At 33.2% G+C, this 27111-nt stretch overlaps 1 protein-coding gene across 6 annotated transcripts; it reads right to left on the bottom strand.

Annotated features, from left to right (window-relative positions):
- LOC116348393 (photoreceptor-specific nuclear receptor-like) lies at positions 1 to 24857 on the bottom strand. 6 transcript variants are annotated; one of them, XM_031779373.1, is made up of 14 exons: positions 24307 to 24857; positions 24057 to 24184; positions 23821 to 23868; positions 18867 to 19164; positions 12503 to 12606; positions 6936 to 6955; positions 6764 to 6776; positions 6493 to 6574; positions 6088 to 6143; positions 5015 to 5341; positions 4430 to 4516; positions 3112 to 3332; positions 2696 to 3013; positions 1 to 2574 (listed from the first exon to the last, which is right to left on the bottom strand). In XM_031779373.1, exons 2-14 carry the CDS (start codon positions 24082 to 24084, stop codon positions 2392 to 2394), a joined length of 1785 nt encoding a protein of 594 aa, XP_031635233.1. In that variant the 5' UTR covers positions 24085 to 24184; positions 24307 to 24857; the 3' UTR covers positions 1 to 2391. The 6 variants fall into 6 exon arrangements, with proteins under 6 accessions (XP_031635233.1, XP_031635235.1, XP_031635234.1 ...); XM_031779375.1 differs by having other exon boundaries at positions 24057 to 24165; XM_031779374.1 differs by lacking the exon at positions 24307 to 24857 and adding an exon at positions 24259 to 24279.
- Between the last annotated feature and the right edge of the window lie 2254 nt (positions 24858 to 27111).

Below are 27111 nucleotides of genomic sequence, written 5' to 3'. Positions count from 1 at the left end.
TTTTTATTAATATTTTACTATATATTTAGGCAAACTTTTGTCATAGATTACACAAATTGAATTACATTATTAATCCTTTAAATCATTTTCTTTGTATTTAGTTATAAATCGTGTGAATAACGATTAAATCATTAGCTATTCCACGCAATGAAAACTTAATGCTACATTTTATAATTAGAATAGTATTATTTTGCGTATGAATATGAGATAAAAAGTCATTTTTTATGCAATTGACTCCAATATTGGATTATTTTATCTCGAAAGTTTTCAAATTAATTCGGTTTTTAAGTGAAATAAAGATATGATAAATCAAAATTATTTTGTATTTGTTGAAAATAGATGTTTGATCAAATTTAACGAAAGGCTTAACTAGGAAATTCGATATTTTTCATTCCATCTTGTGTAAGTGGTAACTTCCCGTACTGCTATTATTCTCTAAAGATTTGTCAATGTGTTGGCTGTTAGTTGAAATAAAAATCTATTCATTCGAATGATGATGATGTTAAGCTAAACTGTTAAAATTACAAATATCCTAATTCAATTACAAAATGAAAAGAAAAATATTTGAACATAATACATTACAAACAAACATCACTTAATTTTTTACTTATTTACAAAGTGGATTTAATTTCTAAAGGAAAGTTGCTTGGATTCAGGCGGATGATAATGGTGATCATCTAATTTGAATTTATATTTATTTAATTCTTTATCTCAATATATTATTCTAAACATTCTTATGAATGAATCTGTCTTGTTCTCCGATTTTCACGCGAACTCACGTCCGGCCAATCGATTTTATAAAACTATCTAAATGCTTATTCGGATGCTTTCTTTAATTTAAAATTATTCCATTGTGCAAGAAAGAATCACTTGTAATTATGAAGGATTTTTTTAAGAGGTTTGTTTTTAAAATTGACATAATTCACATATTTTATTTTATTTTAATCGTTAAAATTTCTTCATTTGGAAGAAAAATCTCTGGCATTTATGATTTAAAAAAGATTTCTGGCATTCAGTCACCATGGACACTTTTTACATAGGTCAGTTCATTTTTGGTCACTTTTTCGGACATTGTTGGCAATAACTCGAGAATAACGTGATAAATATTGGCCGATATTGGACCAAGAGGCGTTTAATCGTTGTTAGCTTATCCACATAGTCCAATGACTTCAATTTGTTGCACAAAAAATATTTCAGGGACATCAGATCGCACGAATCTTGGCCAACCAACCTTAAATAATTTGCTTTAAAATCAAGGGTCGCTGCTTTGCAAATTTTGGTTTTTTATTGGAACTGAAATGGCTCCGGATGATTACCGGCAATATTTGGAAGCAAACAATCATCAATCACGGCATTCATGGTCATTAAGTTGGCACCAAGAGACATTTTAAGAAAAATATCTCAAAAATGCCGACGGCGTATAAAATGTCACTTTTGGTCAACTAGAGGCATCATTTGCAGGTAAATATTTATTTATATTTTTCTGAAATATTTTTGACGTTTATAGACGTTGTTTTTTTTTAAATTCAAGCCGATGCAATGACAATTCGCTCAAAGCAAATTCCAGTCATCGAACAATCTGAAGGCAATAACATGGTTGGTCTCGAGACTGGTGCCAAAGCTGAAGCCGACGTTCAATAAAAAATTTCGTCGATACAAGCAAAAACAAATATTTATATTTTTTTATCTTTCATTAATTTTTTCATTCTCTTTCATTTTCGACGAAATCAAACGTTCACGAATATTTTCATATCTATGTTTCATTCGAATTTCGGTTAAATATTTTCCGTAAATTATCTATATCTATCTAGGTACAAAAGCCGTATCTAAAAAAAACACTGTTGGTTAATTAAAGTGTCATTTTTTTGTATAGAAATGAAGAGTTCAGGACTTCCACTGGTTTACCATGTCTTTAAATGTACCAGAAATTCTTTTTTTTAACCCATTTATAAAAGATTATAGAATCTGGTATGATCATAAAATTGACCAAAAACGGATTGGATAATTGGCCTATGTAAAAAAGGGGCCATGGTAACTATATGCTAGAAAACTTTTTTAAATTATAAATGCCAGAGATTTTTCTACCAAATAAAATAATTTTCACGATTAAAATAAAATAAAATATGTGATTTATGTCAATTTTAAAAACAAACCTCCTAAATATCCTTCTTACTCTCTAAAAAAAACTCAGCCTCAAAGCGGCAATCTACGCTTTGGTCATTTCGAATGTTATTTCTTTGTTGTTGTTTTTTTCATTTGTGTGTGTGTGTATTGTGCAATTGAAAATTGTTAAAAATTACATATACATATTTACTTAAACATTTGAATCATGGCTTGACATTTTCTAGCACAAAAATACTGAACAATTGTACAGTTGTTTTGGTGTGCACTTTAATTTTTGTACATATCACAAAGCACCTTTTCCATTGGCGTATTGCCAATGGTTCGTTGAAAATAAATCGATTCGATACGATGTGAATTGACAATTCTAAGCAGCGGTAGCATCAATAACAAACGACCAAATCGTGCATTCGGTGCTGGGAATTGACGTCGACAATGTTCGCCTAGCATAACCTAATGAGGGGAAAAATTACAGTTTTTATTTTTAAACGATTATCATAATAACAGTAATAATATAAGAACGAAATTGTCCATCTAAATTTGTGATATTAAAATTTATGTGTTTTATAGTAACCTGTGCTTGATCTTGTAAATTTTCAATTGGCGCTGGATCTTTTAGGCCACGTGTTTCCGATCGAAATAGAACGATTGCTTTCAAGCATGCAAATTCAGCCGGATCAACTAAAATCGATTTAAATCGACACAGTGTATCATGTAGCACACGAATGTCCAATGCAAGCTCCTGTTTGCTCAGATTGTTCGTATTACCGTTTATATTATTGCAATGTTCGGATACCGAGAACAGTGGACAATTTGATGGATCTAATGGCATACACCATTGAATCGCATTTAGAAGGAATAATTCAGCCCATGACTCTTCCAATAAAATTACCTGGAAATAAATCAATCGTTCGTTTAAAAAAAATTCAAATCCAAAATTAAAATAGGAAATAATAATCGTGTTTTAGTTATAAAGAAAAAGTATTTTACCTGATCTCGAAAAGCAAGCTCGGCAAAGCTTGGTAAATTTTTAGCCCATTTAACAGCCATAAATAGCAAACGTGCACTTGTTTCATACACAGTTTCTTGTGTATGATTGTACAGTGATGTGGGAGGCATAAAATTTGGCATTGGTAGCATTGGTGTGTTTTGATGATCTGTTTCTTGTTCCTGTTCAGGTTCTTCGTCATTTGTGACATCGATGGAATCGTCTGAAATAATAATAAAAAAGGACGCATACACAATAAATAACGAATCTTCTTATCAAATGACTCAATTGAAATTGGTTTTCTCTATGTGATGGCATGTGCATGTGTGTCATCGCTGATTTTATGGCAAATTTATTCATATAAATTATGTTTTTCTTTTTTCTGCGTATTGTTTTCATGCGCTCAAAACGGACATAGGCAACTAACTGTACACATAATCGAAACTAATCTGAATAAATTGAATAACATTTCGATTTGTCATATTTTATTACGTAATCAATATACGCCGTTTTATGTTATTATTCGAATGAAAATCTTTTCTCTTGTCTACTTGTGTGTTTAGATTTTCTTTTATGCGCATTTGTCACAACGGGGAACATATCTATCGTCGTCTTCGACGAGACTGATTACATTAAATCAATAGCAAAATGTCGTGCCGTTGATTCAATGCAGATTTTCAACGAAAATGCCCTTCCACCACAGTCAAAGCATACGTAATGCGAGTGTGCATTATGTAAATTTGAAATTGAAGCGAAAAAAAAATGAAAATAAATGAAAACACCAACCACAATTGCGTAAAAAAAGATAACCAAATGATACATGTTTGATTTAAAATCCTATTTAATGCTTTTTCTTTGATTGTATTTTTTTTATATTTTTCGTCATTTTTTCTTTCATTCAGAGTGGTTTTTTTTGTACTGACACCAGAACTCATGATTCGAGTCGGAAAGGAATCACATGAAGAAAAAAAGTAGCTCGAATGAGAGCGACAAAACAAACATTGAGCTCAAGATTGCGATGGTAGCAGAAAAAAATTTGCATTTAAAGTAGTTTGTCTTTTCAGATTTCATTTGTGCGACGTTTTTTTTTTCACTTTCTATGGTACGGTGCATGAAAAAATGACAAAAAAAAGAGAATGAGATTTAAATAAATGCTTAAAGTGCGCGAGAGTTGGAATCATGAGTTGACTTTTTTTCTTTCGATGGTATTTAGGAGATGGAAACATAAGAGATTGTACAAACAAATTTTTATTACAAATGACAGGCAGTGTATTCACGTTACCACAAAAAAAAAAAGAAAATCACACAGAATATACTTACCATCGTTATCATTGCACGGATTTGGGCTATCAGAGCCAACTGAAGACAGACTCCCTCTTGCATTGCCCGAATTCTCATGGCTCGTCACTAAAATGACACACACACACGTTAAATAAAAATAAATGGAAAACGATGTAAATATATTTTGATGAAAATTCATTCTTTTAGATGGAGGAAAATTAAAATTGTCTCTTCTCAATGTTGAAATTTCAAATATGAAAATCCTTTGACATTAAAATTGCATTTATTTTTGAATGCGGTGCAAATGAAAATACTGAATGCGAAATGAGATTTCCTAGACTTAAGATATTTAAAAGGTTTTTTCTTCTCATCCATTTTTCGTTGGACGAGAATTTGAATGTAAACAAGCAATGTGTTGAAGAAATAAGAAATCGCCACCTTCGATTTAAATCTTTCAATTGAAACCGTTTCGAACGATACATTTTGAAATCAAATGGATTTGTCAAAGGAAATTGGACTTTTCTCATTCTTATATACATCCTGCACATATAAGATGTTCGACTTTGGGTTATTTACGTTTAATGATAACAAAACCAAACATGCGATTATGGATGAAAGAAATACCTGGTGTTATTGGTCGACTTGATAAATGATTTGGCGAATTGCTCGATGAATTGTTTGATGATAGGCGACCCGTTTTATTTTCAGTGTGATGACGATGATTTTCGGTGTCGTTACTATTGCTGTTGTTGTTATTGTTATTTTTGGTTGAGTTAGTCGATTGATGATTATTGGTTAGTTTATTTGTGATATTGTTGTTATTTGTCTGAATGGAATTGTTGTTTAAATTGGACGACATGGCCAAACCATTTGGAATCAATGCATTGTGATGGTGATGATGGTGCATTGCCAAGTGGCTATGATGTAAACTTGGCGGTAAAGAAGCAATTGCTTAACCGAATTTAAAGGGAAAAAAACATGAAAATTAATGATTTTTGATGTATTCTAAAATATTTTCAATTCAACGGTAATCCGAGATTAATTTCTGAATGAGGATAACATTTTTAAAAAAACATTCATTCAAAAGCATATATTTAAAAAAGAAATGCAAACAATAAAGTTAAATTAGAAGTGAAATAAAATACGAAAACAAGACATGTCTTTGGAATGTTAGCTATTTACTCTGTTCTCGCATAGAAACTGTAACTGGGTGTAATTTAATTTTAAATTTTGCACGAGTTTTGAAGCGAGTTGATCGAAGAGTGATCAAACATCATTCAATGCGATATAGATACAACAAAGGCCAAAAGAATTCACATAATGAAAACGTAACTAAACAATTTTTTTTCTCGTAAAGTTAAAAACATCTGCTTCTACTCTGATGCAATCCATGACTCAAATTGTGCGGACTAAGGATTTCATTGAAAGTGATGATTCAAATTATTTCGTTTGAAACGATAAAATTCACGGAACAAAAAAGCTAAATTGCTCCAGAACAAATACAATGACGCACAAAAAAATGTGAAATAACCAAAAAAAATTGGCCAAGAATTAAATGCGTGATGATTTAAGCAAATATACAAAAAAGAAAGTAAAGCATTTTATATACTGTACACTTCATGCATGAATGAGTAAAATTTCAAAGTGTGGAATAAAGATGCAGTAGTGCACGCAAAATATATTTTAAAAAAACTTACTTTGTGGCGTCAAAAGACCGGGTCCATATCGTGATGGAGATAGCAACATAGGCGGCCTAATGTCATGAAAAAATAAGTTTTTCTACATTAAAATATTAATAAATAAATGGAACTCATGCACGATCAACGACGAACATGACAAAAAACGGAAACATTTAATCTATCTAGGGGAACGGATCTCGATCAAAACGTAGCGATTTATGCGATATTTTTCGACTTTTATGTTAAATTATTTGAAAGTGAAAAAAATTCACGAATTTGCAACAAATCGCAAAGAATTCGGTATGAAGATAAAACCTTAAAATAGTCGCTTGATAACTTAGTGCGAATTGTTACACCTTCAATAACTTTGTCCATTCGCCACTAGATCATTATTTCTCCTAGTGAAATATAATCAAGACTTACGCAAAAACACCGACGGCAACAGCTGCCTCACGCAAAGCCCTGCTTTGGTCCATGTCGCGAAAAGCTTCCGGTCGAATGGTTGCTACAACAAATGTTAGAACATTACTATTTTGAAAATGAAAAACTGGCAAATTCATTGCATTTTGTTGTATGTTTGAAATATTTCGTTTGAAAAATGCCGACATTTCTTTCAGAATCGAAATTGAATTTGTTGCAAGCAGAAAGAAATCGTGAGTACACCAAATTAATCATTTAATTCCAGTCAATTTACCTGTGTTGCGTGGCTGAAATAAAAACAGAGAAAATAGCGTAAATTAGTTGAATATATCGGTAGATAAAGTCAGATTATTGACTAGGGGCATTGATCTTTTTCATTTACAGTTATGAAATATTAGAAGATAAAGGCCTCTAGTGTTGTTATTTTAACTAGTGTTGATAATTACCTGACGTTCATTTTGGACAGCTGATAAGAAAACAGAAAGAAAAGGATGTTAGTTTGGCATAAATAAGTTGATAAATCAATAAATAAATGTTAGAATGAAGTGAAATAATATATTTTCGCAAAATAATCCAAACAAAATTTGGTCAACATTTTTTCTGTTCTCTGGAATTGTGCAAGGGTTAAAACAGTGCTCATTATTTCGTTACTAAATTGTCCACATATTATAATCAATCATAAATATATGCAAACAATGAATACGAAATAATAATGTATTTTATGAACGAGCATCAATTGAATGAGCCATTCCTATTCCATTGCTAATTCACGCTCTTTATATTCGTTTTACTCATTTTACCGCTGTGTGCATGTACCACATCAATTAGCCAAAACCATAGATAGAGAGAAAAACGAATTATCAGCGGACAGTGATTATACATAAATAAGCACATCGATTTTAATTTATGCAAAATTATTGTTATTCAAATTTTCAATTGCATTTTATTTTTGTTTTTGCTTTTCTATCTGATGTGTATGGTTTTGATATTAGTTGGTCCATTATTTGTATGTAAATTGCTTTTGGTTTATGAGATGGAGAGTGTAAGTGTGCACACTCGTCACCAATTTTGTATAATACATTAGTATCACAATCATTACGAGCGCATACATTCCGCTTAATTAAGTTTCAACCGTTTTTCACTTCATTCGGTTGTTTCTTTTCGGCTTGCATTTTCGTGCAATACGTGCGCCTTTGTGTGACGGTGTGGCCAATCAACATATTTTGGTTGATTTGCATTTTTTTCCTGTTAATTTCAACTGATAAATTGAACCATTATTGAAAATACGATGTGATGAGCCGTTTATTTATGTTTTATATACACACAGAGTGGTTTATGGTCGTTGAGTGCGATAGAAAAATTCAACATAAACACAAACAGCGAAATAGACAGACAGAGAAAGATTGATAAAAAGAAGAATAAAGTGAGAAAAAAGCACATACACATGAACACGTGACAGCTAACTTAAGGGTTATCCGCATATTTAACTTTTTCGCAGCATGCCAAAGTAAGCGAGCGCGAGCATGAACACGCGCTACCCAACCAAAAACGGCATAATGCACACCAAACATTTTTGGTATGAAGGCAATACAGCGACGGGGAACCGACCGACCGACCACCAAACAAACAAGACAACAACTCCTTTGTAAAAAAAAACATAGATACCGGTTTATTCTAGCCTAATATGCATACATGCAGACCTTTCTCGATTGTTTCGACGGAGAGCCAAAAAAAGAAATGAGTACGCATACAAAATGCTGCAATTATAAAATAAAAATTTTGGCATTTTTTTTCTATATATTTCACACACTTCACTCTTCTTCTTCGTAATTCCGCTGTGTAATTTTGGACGTTCTTTGACGTATTTTCCACTTGCACTGCACGTGTGTTTTTTGGCTGCTCCTATTTTTATATCATTTCATTCATTTCTGTTTTTTTTTTTTTTGGTTATTATTATTTTCATCATTCGCTCGCGTATTGTCAACCTGACCATTTTTGTGGCAGAATGGTGTTCTATTGATATTTCATATTTCGGTTGTTGCGCATTTTTGTTTTTGGTCCTTATTTCTGTTTTGGATCTTGTATTTGGACGGGCTTGGGAATCGACGCAATTAACAAAAAAAAGATGGATACGCGAGAGTAGCATGTGTGTATCCAAGTACACGAAATTTGTCAAATGGATCGAAAAATGAGCAAACCGTGGCAGAGCGCATATCGACACAATGTAAAGAAGAAAAAAAAAGAAGAGAATAACACATCGAGAGACAGAGAAGAAAATGAAAAAAAAGAAACAACACTCATCAGACGCTAAGTACGTCATGATGGTGTTTGTAAATGAGAGAAACTGTGGAAATCAAGCTGGCACACGCCACACCATCACACCGCAATTTAATGCGCTAAACGTATTGCTCTGATTTTAACGGGGAAGAAAAAGGTATATAAACAAACCGACGGAGGCGCGAACCATAGGAACACGTTACACACTAATGATTCGACGATTTTATGCAAATTCACACAATTTAACAATTGCATTTCGAGTGCGTACGCTCGAACTCACCGAAATGATCATTTGAATAAATTCCAATTTTGATTTTGTTATTCGGTTGAAAACTATTCGGACACTTTTCATATCCATTTACCTCATGGATGCGTGTGTGATTTTTTGTTCGGGTTAATGATCATTTCATGTTCTTAACGAAAGGATTTACTCGATGTGTGAACACCCATCAACAAAATAATACAAATACCCTGCATTGATGCACTCATTCATTCGTTAACGGATTAGATTTGTTTTTTTTTTTTTTCAAATGTGACTCACAATGTGCAAGTATATTCACCAAATTACTTTAAGTCATTCGACTGTACACCGTTGAATAATACACCGTGTCTATTCATGACGAATGGCCAATCGTGATTTTCTGTGCAAATTTCTATTTATGCAAATGTCGATCCGATTTAATTTTGCACAAAAAAATGTCATTTTATTGCCAATGCAAATATGTTTTATGTCTAAGCAATCCCGATGGGAATTCGGTACATCTCATCAATGGAATTGTTACTGAAGCTCCGTTTTTCTAGTTCCAAAAAGGGTGTTGTTGTTTTTTTTTTCAATGTTGCTACTTGGTCAATTTTTCAAAGTGATTGCAAACATTTCAATTATTTTGATTGAAATCCCAATGCGATACTATAAGTAAATGAGCAATCCAGGTTGAGAAATTCGCTTCATTTGTTGTCGATCATTTCAAAGAAATTATCTGAATCCTTTGACTTTGGTACTAGAAAAAAAAACACTCACACGAAGGAACATCGGAGGAAGTAATTAACTCGAAAGAGTCAGTGATAGATTTTCAAAGTAGAAACCGTCTTTCTCCATTTAAAATCACTTATATGTATTATTCAAATTATTTTTGTGGTATTCTCAAATTTTGAACATACACACACTAGACACTTGGCACTTTGTGTTGAACTGAAAATCATTTAATATTCATGCTTTTACGTGTAATATTGTAAGTTATGTTACAAAAAAAGATTACATAATTAACATTACAAAGACACGTGCCATATTTGTTAGCTATGTTGTTGATCATATTTGCGCTTTGAGCCATTTTTATTTCTCTCTCTATCTCACTTCTGCTCCATCATTATTTTACATGATGCTGTGCGTCTTGATGGTAGTATTGTCTTATTTTGTTACGTTTTACATCATTTATGGATGCAACTAAAAGTAATACGCTTTGACACTTTGAACAATGTCATTTGTAGATGAAAGTGTGTATAACAAATCTTCACATTTCAAAATGGCATTAGATCAGTTGAAACCCTTTTTTTCTAATGTATATTGTTGTGTTTGCGCTGCACAGCAAGAGCACAAAGCCAAATTGTGTCGAAAAGGAGGAGGATACGGAGATGAGGTGTTTGTTAGTCTATTAAATTTCGGTTCGGTTAAAATGAAACATGGGAAAACAAGAAACGTATGCTCCGAAGAACGCCTGTTGTTTTTCGATTTCAATATATTCACACGTCACACACTTTCGAATGTGAAAACTGTGTATTTTTTTATTCGATTCAAAACTTGTTATGAAATGTAACAATATGTTAACACTATGATTGCATCTTAGTTATGAATTCATATCGTTCGACACGATGATTAAGACGTGTGTTCAACTCTCTCAGCACACTCTTATTCAGAATGTGAACCACACACACAAAATTAACAATATTTCAACAGCAAGAGAAACCAGTATTAAAGCACCAAAACCACATAACGAGCAAGAGCAATGCCACCTCCGGGGGTGGGTTGGTTTTTGTTTTTTCATAATTGATAGAAAAAATGGTTATGTCGCCCGATGAATCTAAATTGCCAAATTGAATTTAGTGCGAATGTATCGATGGGGAAATGCACAAAAAGCCGTCGGTGTAACGACAATCGCATTTTTCTTCTTCTTTTACTTCAGTTAATTTTCGATTTTCAGCACTCATGAATCATGTATTATCTCATAATTAAAATGAAATGAGAAAAGAGCACAAGACAGAGAATGAAAAACAAATAAGCAAAATCGCGTATTTTCGCGGCTGTTGAAAAACGCAACTGTTTACTTTCTCTGCAATTCCTGATGCAATGTCAGATCTTGAAATGCGAATCAATATTGACATATTTTTTTTCTGGTTTGAAGGTTTTTTTGCATAGCATTTCCACCAAATGGTATGGTTCTTATTTAACCACGTCACTTGCTACATTTTATATATGCACATCATAACTCGGAAATAACTGAACCAAAACCAACTTAACGTTTATCATGCGTGATTAATACGAAGTGAACAAGGAATGTAGGCCTGATCAATTGAAAGTCGCGCACAGTGATTGAATGCTTCGTGTTTTTTTTTTTTCATTGGTAGAAGAAAGTCACGCATAAGCAGCAAATGGAAATGTATGAAAATTGTTCATTTCGAATTTGGAGGCGGGAGTAAGTTTAAAAACAAAAGAAGATGAAATATTCACATCGTTTCACTATGATTACAATGTAATCATTAATTTTGTCTGTGGAAAAAAATCATTGAAGTGTATAAATTTTTCTAGCGTAAACTTCAAACCAATGAAATGGCAACTTCTTACATTTAAATCTCTTTTGGGGTTCACTTCATTTTTTTCGCTAGCGCTGAAATTTTACACAGCATGAACAGCAAATGCTTTTTCATTTTATGTTTGTGTATTCAGTGTTCATTCGATTTATTTTTGCTCTCAATTTTTTAAATTTTGTTCCTAATTCGATGCTTTTTTTCCCGTCATTTCTATTCGTTTGTAATCAACAAATATTCAATACTAACAAACAACATGAAAGACACCAATATATTGATTATCTTTGAGCACGTCTTGTAATTTTAATCGTTTGAAAGTGAAAAAATGAAATCCGACATTTTCACAAAGTGAAAAATGAGATTGCGTAAATATTAAAAATGTGATAAATATATAATTTATTTCAAAGCCATATGTCGATATGTCATCATATTAATGTGCGATCATTGGAAAGTATATTTCGTCTTTTTGCCATTTTTTTTTCCAAATGTTTGAAAAAATGGCGCTCGAAAACAATTTTATCAAGTGTTTTGCTTTCGTTATTTTAAATGTTAACTTAATTGAGGCTCATTCAATTTAAATATGAAGTCGATTATGAAAACAACATTTACGTTTAACAACTTATTCATTTTAATTTGTATTTACTATGTATTTTACTGTTGGCAAACAAAATGCTCACTTATTACGGGTGCTGTGAAAGTATAAACAACAAAATTTCTTGGAAAATAACACTATACATTTTTTTCATCATCTCTATTTACATGGCATCGTTTCTTTTTTACGGCCCTAATTCAATTTTAAACTTTTTCTTTCTTCTTAATTCAATAAAAGAACGACTTTTCATTTCATTTTTCAAATATTGCAATACATTTTAATTAATTTTTCATCATCGACAATTTTTGAATGAAGAAAATAATAATAATAATTAAATCTGTTTACCGTCTTTGTTCATGCCCATTTGCAGACATTTTTTTAATCGGCATGCTTGACATTGGTTTCGATGTGCTTTGTCCACTATACATCGGCCAGTTCCAGCTTGACACCTGTAAGATGTAAAAAAACGAATTTTCATCAGCGAAAATCGAAAGCAACAAAAGCAAATAAGAATAAAATCAATTGCAAAACATGACATAAAATGATGAAATTGACAAACAAAAACTCTCTGTCTACAAGCGATTCAAGTCTTCAATCAATTTGAAAAAGGCGTCAGCGTTAAATTTGCATTTTGATTGGAACGAAATGGAGTAGGAAAACTTTGGCGATTTTCCATTCGAAGGAAATGGAAGGAAAATCCAGTGGTGCATAAATGCGATGTTGGTTGTGATGGCATACGAAAAGTTTCTCATCAGAAATGCTGAATTTGATTTTGTTGGGATAAAGGATAATGCGAATCAATCAAATTCGTGTTTTTTTTTTGTATTCATCTTTCATTGATTGGAAATGACGTCGCCATACTTCTTTATATCACTTTCATTTCGAGATATATCTCGTTTTCGGTCAGTTTTACTTTTACGTTTTTGTATTCAATTTGTTATTAATTCTTGTTGAATAAAAACATTAGACCAAGTTTTAATAAATCACCAGAAAATATTATTCGCATTTTTCGACGACGACGACGACCAAGTACCATTCATGTTTTAATTTCAACACTAATACACATAGCGATAAACGAAATCATAAGTATAATCGTCTGCAAGTTATTACAAATCTTTCTTTGAAACGTTTCCCATAAATAAAATTGATCTAATCGGCTGGTATTTGGATTCCAAAAGAAATCGCTTCGAAATGAATTTTATTTTTTAACAAATACCACAGAAGAATCAACGAAATACACCAACCGGTGCCCATTTCGATTTTCTTTGTATTATTTTTCGCCTCCTTTTTCTCTCGAACTATCTCTTGATTTTAATTGAAATAACATAAATCGATAAAAGAATTGATCGTACACATCAATTGAAAATGCCCATCGATGGGATTATCTATTTGTCAATAAATTTAATCTCACCATATAGCAATGGGTACAATCACAAAGCGAACGACATTATTTGATATTTTATACAAAAGGGATCAGAATTACAATCTTCAAATATTGATTTTTTCCGCTACAGCGGCTGATGCTACGGTCAACGAATTTATGACAATCGAAGTTTTACTCTGGATAACATTGAAGCTCACAACCTTGATACATCGAAATGTCATGATATTCGGTGAATTCATTTATTGAATTCGATTTTCTGTTCAATAGCTCTGCACTGACAAACAAAGGACATAGGCGAATGCACGATTTTCTCATCCATAATTCCATTTATGGGCGCCACGCATAAAAAAAATTAAAAGAAAAAATATCTGTATAGCACAAAAAATCGGCTCAATGTATCTCTATAATAAAATTAACAATATCTTATGAGAAGGCTGGCTATGTGCAGAAAGTTTTTGACGGTTTGTTTGCGATAGAATGAGAGTATGAGTAGGCATCAGCGAAGTGATATCATTTAGCGAATCCCAAGAGACAAATAACGACTTAAGTGGGATCTATTTGGCCAAATGTGTCCACCGAAAGATGCACGCAAACGTTAAAACCACAGCAAAAGCAGACCGCAGAGATTGCGGATTGAAAGAGTCGAATCACAAAAGCGATACATATTTTCATTCATCCGATGTGTGTATCGTTGCCAAATATGACAGTGACTTGAGCCTCCAGTGCCATACAGTTCGAATTTATGTTTATGTTTTACCTACACACATACAATATTTTTCCGACTTCCGGGAGCATACACACACATACAGAAAAAATAGTCGTATGGGAAAAGACAAGTTAACTTTATAGCACCCACACGATTTCATTGCATGCACGCGCCCCATTTTTCCCAAATACACATTAGACATTGAATAAATGTCTTTCGTTCTGGCTGTTTTTTTTTTTATTTCTCATCACTTCTTTTGAGCTCACATCGAATGCAGAAGGGACAAGTGCACCATTTGATGGAAATGTGCTACATACTATACACACGTTGGCAAAAAATTGACTTCATTTTGTTTAAAGCAAAGTATTTTTCGCATCAAAATCACACAGTCATAAATTCGCATGATCATAATACGATTTATTATTTTTTGAGTCGTTGCCATTGTTTAATTCTTGTTTAAACGCAATTGTAAAATATGTCGTTGAATGGCATTGGTATGGAGACAAAGAATTGTTGTTTGTACAAAATGTTCAAGTTGTGTGTGGGCTTCATTGGGCTGTGCCATCTTTAAAATCGAATTTATCACTGAAAAATGGCATCCAATAACCCACCGAAGAAAATCACAAATATTTAAAGAACGCACGACTGAAAATTGTTCAATGCTATTATATTTGTTTGTTCACTATTTTCGACAGCGTTTCTCCCCTCAATTGAGATACCAAAAAAAAAAAACAACGTGCCGAGATTGAAAGAGAGCGGGAAAAAGGAATGAAGATGGCACATACAACAAAATATGGTTGGTTTATACGAAGGAAATTCTATCATTTGCATGCAGGTCACTGCTCATTTCCACTTGATTATGTTTTATCACTTGTGCTTCTGCTGTATCCACCATCATCACAATTTTTCGACGACCCAAAAAAGGAACATTGATACGAACACGACAAGGTGTGAGAGATGTAAACAAAAAAAAAAAACAAGAAAAATTGATTTAAAATAATGTTTCCGGATCAAGTTTCGGATCATCTTTTCTTGATTTTGATGCGATTCTCTTTATAAATGCCATGTTTTTGTGTACGTGTGCTTCGATGAAAAATGACAATGAAAGCCAAATGATAAATTTTGTGGCCTCAGTTTCCACGTTTGGCATTTGAAAAATTATTGACCATTTGTTTAGGGATTTAAGTAGAAATATACTTGAAAGTGAGTCAATTATGTTATTGTAATGAACATCGAAATCGTTCATACATTCAGTTTCGTGAAATCGAATTAATTTCGATTTGGATTGAGTTTGTGTGTCTTTGTTTCTTCATTCAAAATTCGAGAGGTAAAATTAATGACTTCTAGTTCTTAAGCTTGGTGCCGGCTATGATGGTATTTTGATCATTTTTATTTTGTCGGCTCGAAAGTCACTTCATCGCATAAATAAAACCCAAATTGAACACAAGCTATTGTGTGTCGGTGCGTGTTAATAAAAACAGTTTGTAAAGTGGTGTGTGCAGTGTATGTATAAAAGGATGATCCGAATTAACTTAATTCAAACTTTGATTTCAATACAAATCAATTCGCCATTATCAAAAAGTCTTTGCACACATAGATTTTCAATGGATTTGTCCATTATTTTATAAATGTGTGTGCGTTTGTGTATTCCCTACTCTGATTAAGTGTATGTGTGTAGCTGCTTGCTGATGCTGTATGTCTCTCTTTCCACCAGCTGTGACTGGTGTTTGCAGTTGAACTGTGAGGCGCATGTGTCACAATTTCTTATTTGGAGGTTGAACTTTTGTGCGTACATCACATCAAATTTTATTTACGGGGCTCTTTGCTTCTTTACTGATGCTGCTACTTCGCTTAGTTGATGTTCTTTCTCTATGGCATGGCCCAAAATCTATTTCACTCACTCTTCTCTCCATATTTCTGGTAATTTCTTTGTTCTCTTGTCCTTTGCGTGAGTGTATGTGTGTGTATTATCATTCAATTTTTGGTTATTTAGCATTTCATTTTGGGTGGCAAATCTTCGGGTCGTCAGCGCATCATTTTAATTCATTCATTACTTATTTTAAGAACACTTAATCATACCGCACACAAAATTCACATATGTCATGATATATTTTTTTCTCTCCTGGTTTTCAACCCAACGAAAAATGTGTATGTTTGAGTTAATTCCTTTACGGTTGCATGCGCATCGTTGTAAGTTGAAATTAAGAGATGGACTAGAGGAACAAAAAGGGAACCGAGCAACAACTGGGTTATTGAAGTTAAAAAGAGAATGAGAGAGAGAGAGAGAGAGAGAGAGAGAGAGCAAATTAGAGAATTAGAGAAGGATACATCGAAACAGAGGTCGTAAATGAAATAAACTTTTAGTAGGTTTTTAGCACACACACATACCCACAGCAAATTCATCATTATGATACAGCCTTTGACTATCTCTTTATGTTTTTGCGCGAGCTCGTTGATGAATGACAAATTAATTGTAATTTAATCAATTCACGCTGCTCAAAACAATACAATAAAAAAGCATTGAAGCACATCAAGTGAGAACCTGCTTTTTTGTACTTCGCATTTGAATTGTGTTGTGATTTTGTGTCTTCTGTTTTTATTAAATTTACAGCCAAATGTGTTTTTTTTTGTATCTCGAAGGGGAATCACTTCGTTTTGCTATTGTTACAAATAAAACGATGACTTTTTTCTTTCACTCTTTTGATTGAATAGATTTTTGGCAGAATCACAGCATTGAATATAGAATCGATAAATAATTGTTTAAAAAAAATCGTTTCAAAATGAATAAAACATGTGATGATTGATTTAAAATGACCTCTTTTGAAAGTGAAATGAAAACAAAACAATGACGATCTATTTTGACACATACACATACTCTCTCTCTCTCACACACACACACACTGACACTAGATTAGATAAATTGGCAAAGGTATCAAAATCAGACACGAACATCATTGGACTCGTATGCAGTATTCGACGAGACGACATTCGATTCTCAACGATGCATGCCCATCTGTTAACCAAACCGTATAATAAATTACCATTTAATATAATCGCATGACTTTGTGCACACATGAGCCAAAAAGTAAGCGTGTGCAATAAACTGTATAACCACACTCAACTCAAACAAATAAAATAGAAGAAAAAAAAATACTTGTGTATACACCAGAATCCGCATTGCTTCTTCTTCTCTTCCATTGCACGAATTTGAATGTTTTTGAATTACGTTCGGGTGCAGCAGTGCAAAATATCCATATAATTCATAAATTGAATATCATTATCTTGTAAACATTTTGAGAGTTTCGTTAGCAATCGATCGTGTGCCCTCTGAGCTCTGAACAATCATTTTAAAATCCATTTAGCAGTCGTATATGAAATGCACAGATTTTGAAGCGCGAACACTTATACTCACTAACTCCTCTCACTGTCTCTGCATAATCCCATTTAAAATGTTTGAACTGTGGCAGCAAGTAGCATAAACTTTCATTTGAATGTAACAAGTTTTAACAGACGGTCGTGTATTTTTTTAACTCTGGTTTGATTACAAAACCTGCTCTATCGGTTTTGACTTGCATCAAAATATCCTCTCTTTTTTTTTCTTCGTTCAATGAATGCATATTCGTCGGGAATTGAATGAGGAAAAAGAAGGCGTTTGCTTTTTTCAATCACATTTTTAACCACTCTCTCTTCCTTTCTCGCTCTATCTCCCGGTATCATTCATGGTTAAAAGTATGTTTAAGGCTAAGTACGATTTAATGCCATCTGATGCCACTCAACAATAAATGACTTACGCATCCCTGAATTATAATACACTGCGTGCTGTTGAAAAAAAAAGCATCCATATGGAATGAGCAAAAAGGGAAGCAACAGCAGTTATAATAGTTTCACTTTTCAAAACGACATTTAACAATCATCCGTACGGTAAAACTCCGTCAATATTTTTGCGACCGGGATTTTTCTTTTTTTTTTCTCTTTGCCCGAATAAAAATACGCTTCGAGGAAAGAAAAAAAATATACACCAACGAGAAGCAAATAATGAAGCATTGAATATTATAACATCTGACTTGTTATAAAATAGCATTGAATTTTCTTTATGCATGAGATTAAATGGCTTTAAATAATTGTTTGATCATAAAAATTTGTTGAATTTTAATCGTGGTCGCCGTCAAAGTTATAGCCAGTTAAATATGTATATGTTACAAAGGGGTCTCGTTATGCAATAGCGACCAATTGCATTTATGTAAATGGTGTGATTTATAAATTAAATGCATAAAATATTATATGCAAGTCAATTTAGGCGTCAATTTTTACTAGTCATATATGCATATATTGAAATGCCAATTTTTTTAAAAAAAAAGGAAACATATGAATACGTTGGTAGAAAACATTACCAAATGTTGTAATTTGAAACCTTTTATGCAATTGCATTTTGAATCACATTTGATTTATATCACTAACCGCTTTATTCTTAGTTTTTAACGTTGAAACTTTGATTCATTCATGATAAAAATTGATCGAAATATGTAACATTTTTAATTCAAAAGAAAACATTTTTTTTTTTAATATTGAAAAAAGTGAGTTGATAAAAATGAATATATGGATGAAAGAAAAAAACTCACCGATAAATCAATTTCCGTCGTACACTGCGTTTAAAGAAACCTGAGCATCCGTTGCATGCTAAAATGCCATAGTGTTTTCCTGAGCTGGTGTCACCACAAACGACGCATATCAGGCCAAGATGTTGAAATTTTCGATTTCCATTCACCATGGACATGGAATTTGCATTGCCATTGCTGAGCGCCGTATTAGCGTCGGCACTGTTGTTCGTGGTCATATTTTGTGGTGCCGACGGTGGCCATGGCAATAAACGATTTGCTGTTGGCGAATAGCATCCAACTGGTGATGAAGAGCGATGATCTGTGCGCGATCCAAACGAGAAGAAAAAAAAAATGTAGAAAAAAGCTTGATTTTTTTTCTTAATTTTTATTTAACATAAAAATGCATATGAAATAAGGTATAAGCAAATAATGATTTTACATCCAAAAAGAAAACAACCGCCAATAATTGATAGAATGAGATATGGTTAAATTGCAACATACGTATAAGTGGTGTTAAATGTTTTATTTTGGCATCGAAAATTATCGGTTAAACGCTTCAATAAATTTTTAATGAATTGCGTGTAATTTGAGGAGGTTTTGCTTTGAAACACGATATACCCAGAGATAGAATCGACCGAACAAAGCGTACGATTATAGAGATAATATTTACTGCAGTCGTGCGCTCACTTAAACCAACCAATTTAAGTTTTACTTTTTGTTTTGATTCAGCCAGGGGATGAAAATCACCGAAAAATCACCGTTCAACGTTTATCGTCGTCGTCGTCGTCGTCACCCATTCAACAACTGGTTGCAGAAGTCGATGCATCACGTCAAATATATCCTAATTCATATTGTGATGAACAAATTGACGAACAATGTCAACAGATACAATAGGCAAGACCGCACATCGACACTATATTTTTGTGCAATGCTTACGTTTAAGCATAGTATTGTTTACAAATCATGAACCCCTAAAATTGTGTTATTGTTGTTGTTGTACATAGAGTTCTTTTTTTGTTGGCACCTTTTCTGTATTTTTCTGTACGGAGTGTACCGTGCTGGTACACACTTTCGCATAAAAATATTTACATTTATTTTATCGGAAATCGGTTGGTGCAAAGAATGTGATTTTTGGTGTATACATTCTTTTTAGACAAAGAGGGGTGAGATAGAGAGAGAGAGGAAGAGAGTTGCTGTTGCTGCAGATGATGCCGGAAAATAAAATTAAACATGTAAAACATGATTGTATTATGGCTCAATTTTGTTTGTCATTTGGGGTGAGTAGATCAAACAATAACAGCAACATTCAGCAGAGAAAAAAAAGTATACGTTGAATCAATTACCAGTATTAGGGTAAAGTGGGCAAAATATAGAGAGTGAAAGAGAAAACTCTCGGGAAAATATTGAATATGATTTTGATTGCCTTTGCAATTGCACGAAATGAAAAAGTCGACATAAGTTGAATTGAATCATATGTTTTCTGTTTGCTTACGACACCGGAACGAATCTAATATCGATTTAGTTAACACAAATGAAAAACGAAGTGTTTCGAATGCGAATACAATGCATAAATTGGCCCGAAGGTAAATGTAAGAGCAATAAAATCAAATCAAATCACTATAATTGAGTTAATTTGCTTCGAACAACAACAATAACAAAAATGAGGACAACAACGACGTCGTTGACACTTTTGACGTGATTTCCACAATGATTTCCGGAGCAGGTCAACAGCACAATTTTTACAAATGCAGGCGAAAAACATTCCTGTAAACAAAATGCATGTGCGTTTGTGCACGCCAATTTGCTTATCGCACAAACAGAAAGCGAGAGAGAGCGCGCACTCAATATGAATTGCATTCGATATTACCATCAATGCACTTTTAAATTGACGTCCGCAAATCGTTCGAACGTCGTTAACAATGAACTGAGAAAAAAAGGAGGACACTGAGCGCCCGAGCAAATATAAACACATGCACAAAGCGATTACGACGAACGGATTTATTGAACTCAGAAAAACCATGAACGAAATTAACCGTTGTTCGATATAGGATAAAAACACAAAGATAATGAGCGGGCGAGAGCAAACCAAAACCAACAAAAAAAGATTCATCCCAAAACAACGTAAATAAATTGAAGGAATCCCATATTTAATGGATGATTAATTTTGTGCGATGCAAATTTGCGTAAAGTAAAAACGAAACAAAAAAAACTAGATGCAAAAAGTGACGAACATATTGTTATTGTTTTGATCAGAAAAATACGACTGCAATTGATTTGTGAGAAGAGAAAAAAAATGGAGCGATTCGAAAATATATTCACTTGGCAAAAATAAAACATAATCATCGTTCGTTGACACAATATATAATAAATATTCGTATTTTAGTTTTTCAGTTAAAAAGAGAACGGAAAATTTCGGCGTGCAAATTAAAATGATGCCCCCGCCACCGTTGACGTTTCTGCCGCTTTTGTTGCCATTGATCTCAGTAGATGTGGCCCAAAATCGAATTCGCCACTTATTTGTAGCCGATTTGTGACAACTAAAATACGCTCATACGCACACCATTCCTCTTCTTCCGAACTCTTACGTGCGTTAAATTATTGGTAATTTTCTACGCACACAATTTGTTTATTTCATCAATTTCGTATCTGTTTTAAATGCGCCATCCTCACTTTATAATGCAATCGCATTACCTTCCAAAAAAAGAGTCGAGCGAAAAAGCCACAAGCCAATCGAAAGATCAAGAAAAATATTGAGAGAAGGTGATAAATTCCAAATGCTTTTAGATAAATAGTATCTTTAATTGCGCGCTTGAATTTGTCCTTTTGTTTCTGTCACACACAAATAAACCGAGCGCACATCGAAACTACTTTTGTTTTTCTTGAAGTAGCTGTTGCATTGCAACGATTTCAGGTGTTTGTAATTTCTTATTGTTTTGTCTTCGCCTCTTCGTTGTCATTTCATTCCATCCATTTTATTGTTGTCATCATATTAATTTTGATGGAAAAATATTGACTCAATTGTATCATCAAACTGCGCGCGCATTTACACAAAATATCGGCTAGCCAGTCGTTGATGAATAATTTTCAAACGCAATTGCGTTTCACATCACCTCCTCTTTTTTTGGTCTTACATTTCGAATTATTTGTAAAATGCCGAATGACATTCGGAACCAAAATTGATATCAAACAGAAGAAAACGAAACCGAACACGAATAAAATGCATGATGTTTGCGCCTGTTGAAAGTTTCGTTGATCAATTGAAAGGCAGTTGGTGTATGTTTCTATTTGACCAGACAAAATACGATGAGAAAAGAAAACCCAAAAGAAAATTAAATTCGTAACTAATCCATAGCTGTACATACACACAAACGCCAATGCATTTGTTACAGCAAACCGTTTTTTTCTCATTTCTTTCAATTTTCTATTTACTTTGAAGAACGTTATTATTACTATAGTTTTGTATCAATATTTGCATTCTGGTTTGTTTCGGTTATGGTTTTTTTTTTATATGGCAGGCGTGCAGAATGGATAAATGTATGTGATGGTCATCATTTAGATATGTTTCACATTATGAAATAACCAAATTCATATAATAGACAGTTGATAAGTACTCAGGTAGCTGATAGGATTGTTCACTTTGTACATCACATTTTATGGATCGTTTATCTTGTGTTCTACACATGAGTAGTCTGAATAAATTCAATAGTTCACATAAAAATGAGAAATAAGAATCAACAACGTTAATGATATCCGTTTTACGATTTGGTGGTTGATTTAGACGTGCATGGTGAACGAATTTTGGGTGTTCGAATTTTGAAAAGATGTGGCCCAAACAAATACCAGATCATTAGTCTCAGTTGTATTGTGATGTGTGTCTCGTCAGTCATAAAATGTAACACTCATCGAATGAATATAAACATTTCGAAATGTTCACGGTTGACACACACATATCTCTTATCGTCTAATGAGGTATTGCGAATGACCAAAATCCAATTGACCAACCGCAAAATGTCTATTGACATCAAATCTTCATTCTCTTTACTCTCTCTTTCTCTCTCAAAGGCAATCAAAACACGCAATACATTCTTTTTTATTATCCATCCCAGAGACAAAGACATTTGAACTTCGAACCTTGCAAACGGAGTATATTTGACTCATATTGATTCTTCTTTTTAAAAGGTAAACAGAAAACACCTTTTTTTGTATATTATCGAAATGGAAAAAAAGGAAAACAGATTCGTCGTCTTCTTTCTTTGTGTTCAGGATGGAGAAAAAAATTGTCATAATTAAAGTAGCAGACGATATAAGTCATCGTGTTTGACGCGTCGACATACACAGTTGCTCATTCAGTTGTGCATCTCCCTTAATTTCATTGAATTTACATAAAATTAAACTAACGAAGAGAGAAAAAATAGAATTGATGAACAAAAAAAAAAAACGAAGAGTCGTCATGTCATTGTCGATAAATATTTTATTTTTTATTCTGTTGGTATATCAACAATCAAACGCCTTTGCGTCTGGTATTTGAATTCCTTGACAGCGCAATAGAAAATGTGTGTGATCTAATTAAATGAAAGGCTTTCGACCGGAATTCACATCACAAGGTGGAATGAAATCGGAAGCAATTGTAACTATAGTTAATACAACAAATGGAAAGCAACAAAGAAAAGTTAATGAACGAAATGAAGGTTCTTTTATTTGTGCAAAAATCTTTGTTCAAGAACAAAGCACAACCGCCCCCTTTTCCTACTAACTTTTCTGTTTGAAATCAAATTAAAAAATAAGAAAAAACGAAGTTTTGTTTGTATATATGCTCATCTGTATGTGACCTTAGCCTTCGATTTACACTCCATTTCAAATGCCAAGGTACATCGAATACACACAGAAGAACAACAGTACAGTGAATGATTGATCTTGATTATAACGATGATTAAAATTGCAGATGATTTGATTTCCAATAATATAAGTAAATCACCTTGATTAATTTGAATGAGAGATTGTAATGCAAATAGATCGCGTCTGTCTGCAAAAATTGAAAATCAAATAAATGAGAATGAAGAAAAAAATCGCTTCTTTTTTCTCTCTCTCTTGTGCTCGCCACCGGCCACTTTGTTTATTCACTTCGTTATACTGAATACACACAAGAGACACACAATTATCGAAACGATTTCTTTTTTCATCATTATCGCAAATAACTAAATTTCTATTTACCTGCAGCTTCCGATAATTTGGTTTCCATTTTGATGATTGTTCTATCTTTTATTTTTTTGTTTCTCTCAATTTCCTTTCTTATCAATTAATTGTTCCGTAAAATCAGTCACTTTAAAGACACAAAAAATCTATAAGTTGCAAAAAAATTGTGTGAAATTTGCATTCAATTCATTTTTTTTCATTCGCAAATTTTGGACCATACACGTGTCAGGCATAGAGACAGAAATAATGTTTCCATTTATCAACTCACAAAATTAACTCGCACGTTTTACAAAAATTGGTAATATTTTTAATTTCAATTGAAAAGTTGATTGTCAATTGGTAACCACTTGTTTAAATATACTTTTTTTTTTTGTTTAAATTTGGTCACAACATTTATTTAAAAAAAATATTGTTCACTATTCACATGGTGACAAAAAAGATAGTGTCATGTTTTGTAATCACTTTTAATGGGAAAATTTTCCCCCCAAAAAAAAAATTAATTGTTATAATTGAAAAATATTGCGTTAAAAAATGCACAAAATGTTTGTTGATTGTATGTGCAGAAAATAAAACTATTTCTTTAGCTCACGTAAGATGTGATCTAATTCTTTATATTTCGATCAACAAAAAAAATGAACACCCGTTCGTTATCACCAAGGGTTCGATACAAACTAAATGCGTTGAAGATATGATATTTGTTTCCTATTCGAGAAATTGTGTGTCGAACCACTTAAACGACTTGCGATCAACAACCGAATGACACTCGCATCATGCTAGAAATTACATGTGTGGATTGGGTGATTGACTGCCTTTGCGTTTGACTACTTCGTGAATACTCTTCGATAAAGCACGTTCTCGACTCGTACAGGGTACAGACGTATACACACGCACACAATTCCATACACGCTTTCTCGCTGTATCTCACAGCACGGCAGAGAGAACAGCATCAGTTGGTGTATGATTTGCGAACGAACGAACCATCGTCGCCGCCACCACTACCACCACCGAAAAGCGAGATGATCACATACACACATATAGAAACGAGTATAAACGAGACAATGGAAATTGTATCTCATGTATGCACACAGTTGTTGGCCAACCAACAAGCAGTTTGAAAACGAAAAAGCGAAGCATCGAACAACAAAAGCGTGGAGCAATATGAATACACCAAGAGAATATGAAAAAATATAAATACATATACATACGAAGCAATAATAACAAAAAACAATACGACCAACCATAATAATTCGTATACATCGATAGATCTAAAAAAAAATAATGAACAATTATCAAAAACAGTGGTGGCAGCATCACCACCCAAATTGTACACGTGAATGTGAAAAAAATCGCGTGCCTGTATCTGTATCGAAAACATCAAATGCCCATTGTGAGCATATCGAATGTTTACTAGTATGATTATTTATCAAAGTTGTTGGAAAAATTAGTTAAAAAATGGTATAACTTATTTTTATAGAATTTGCTCATTTAAACCTAGGTTTTAATTACATTCGTTTGGTGATAGTAGATGTGCGCTCTGGTATATGTATAGATATAGTTAAAGAAAATATTGATTCAAATTTTCTCACTCATACAACACACATCAAACCACCTTTAGCCACACATCAATGGTATCGCACACTTTCAACGTTATCTCACTTTATCTCTCTCTCTCTCTCTCTCTCTCTCTCTCTCTCTCTCTCTCTTTCATTCTTGCTGAGTGATTCGTTCTACTTGATTTCAAATGTTCCGATTTTATTTTAGTCATAAGCCGCAGCCTCCCATAAACACCCATCATAAAACAGTATAAAAAGAGCAATCCCTTGCTCCCAATAATATTGAAGCTTCATTGTACCATTTAAATGAGGATAACTTGCATTTGGATTCGTTCGATCGAATATGAAATAATGAATTTGAATTAATTTTCATAATGGTGATGAAAAGAAATCCACACTTGAATCGCATTTGTTTGATAATTATTATAATATAAAAAATCTACCATCGAATTGGGGAAAAATCAATGGCAATGGAAAAAAAAATCACCTGCCGTAATCACCTCAATTATTCAAATTGGAAACTTTTCAAATGTCGTCCGCATCTTCGACTGCGAATCACCACATAAATCCAATTAATTCGTTTCTCTTTTTCGCAAAAGAAACTTCATTGAAGAGCAACAAAAGTATACAGAGAAAAGTGGTAAAAATAACGAAAAGTGAAGTTGAAGTGAAAATCAACGGGAGGGTCTCGAAACAGCTTTAAGGATGAAAGTAGATTTTAGCAAATGTGAAACAGGAAATGATGTATCGCATACAATGCGGGGTATTGGTAGTTGCTGTGATTGAACTCTGATCCTCGGCATACGATGTGCAAAAGCACAAAAACGATGAACGATAACAACGACTCTTATGATTCGATGTTAAATCTTAACCACGCCCAAAACACACATAAACGCTCTCGTTGTTTGTTGTCTCGGTGCTCTTTTTTTCCATTCCTATTCGCAATGATGCATGAATTTTAGAGGTGGAGTCGACGTCATGTAGCAGCACTCAATGCTATACACACAATACATTCGCTTACACATATTGAGAGCGACAGATAGAGAGAGAGCGAGTACAATTTGATGTTATACACATTGAATATGGTTTATACCAAGGGAATCTACGTTTGCGATTATGATGTTTCTCGTTTAACACACATAAATACGACAAGCTCAGTTTCGATTTTCCGATTTTTTTATGATAGAATGAGAAATAAAGAAAGATAGAGAGAGTGCGTGTGTGTGTGTGCGAGAGAGAGAGAAAGAGAGAGAGAGAAAGGGAGAGGTACAGAGATGGTATATATGTTTGGACTATCGCCAATTGCGACATCGCTTACATTGAAATGGGTAATGGATGATGGCGTGTTCGTTGTTGCTACCGCTACTGCCACTTGAATTTTGTTTGTTCGATGGATTGGAGGTAATGGCAGTAGCTGAGCGCTCTATATCGACGCAGACGAAACATGATAATATTAGATTTATTTTTTTTACTTTTTTTTACTTTGCACCATTTGCCATCAACGCGCAACCATTACAACA

The sequence above is a fragment of the Contarinia nasturtii genome, unplaced genomic scaffold (assembly GCF_009176525.2).
Source record: "Contarinia nasturtii isolate CC-2019 unplaced genomic scaffold, AAFC_CNas_1.1 Cnas_scaffold_2390, whole genome shotgun sequence".
Taxonomy (NCBI): domain Eukaryota; kingdom Metazoa; phylum Arthropoda; class Insecta; order Diptera; family Cecidomyiidae; genus Contarinia; species Contarinia nasturtii.
Note: the sequence above shows the minus strand (reverse complement) of the source record. Positions and strands in the feature narration are given on the sequence as shown.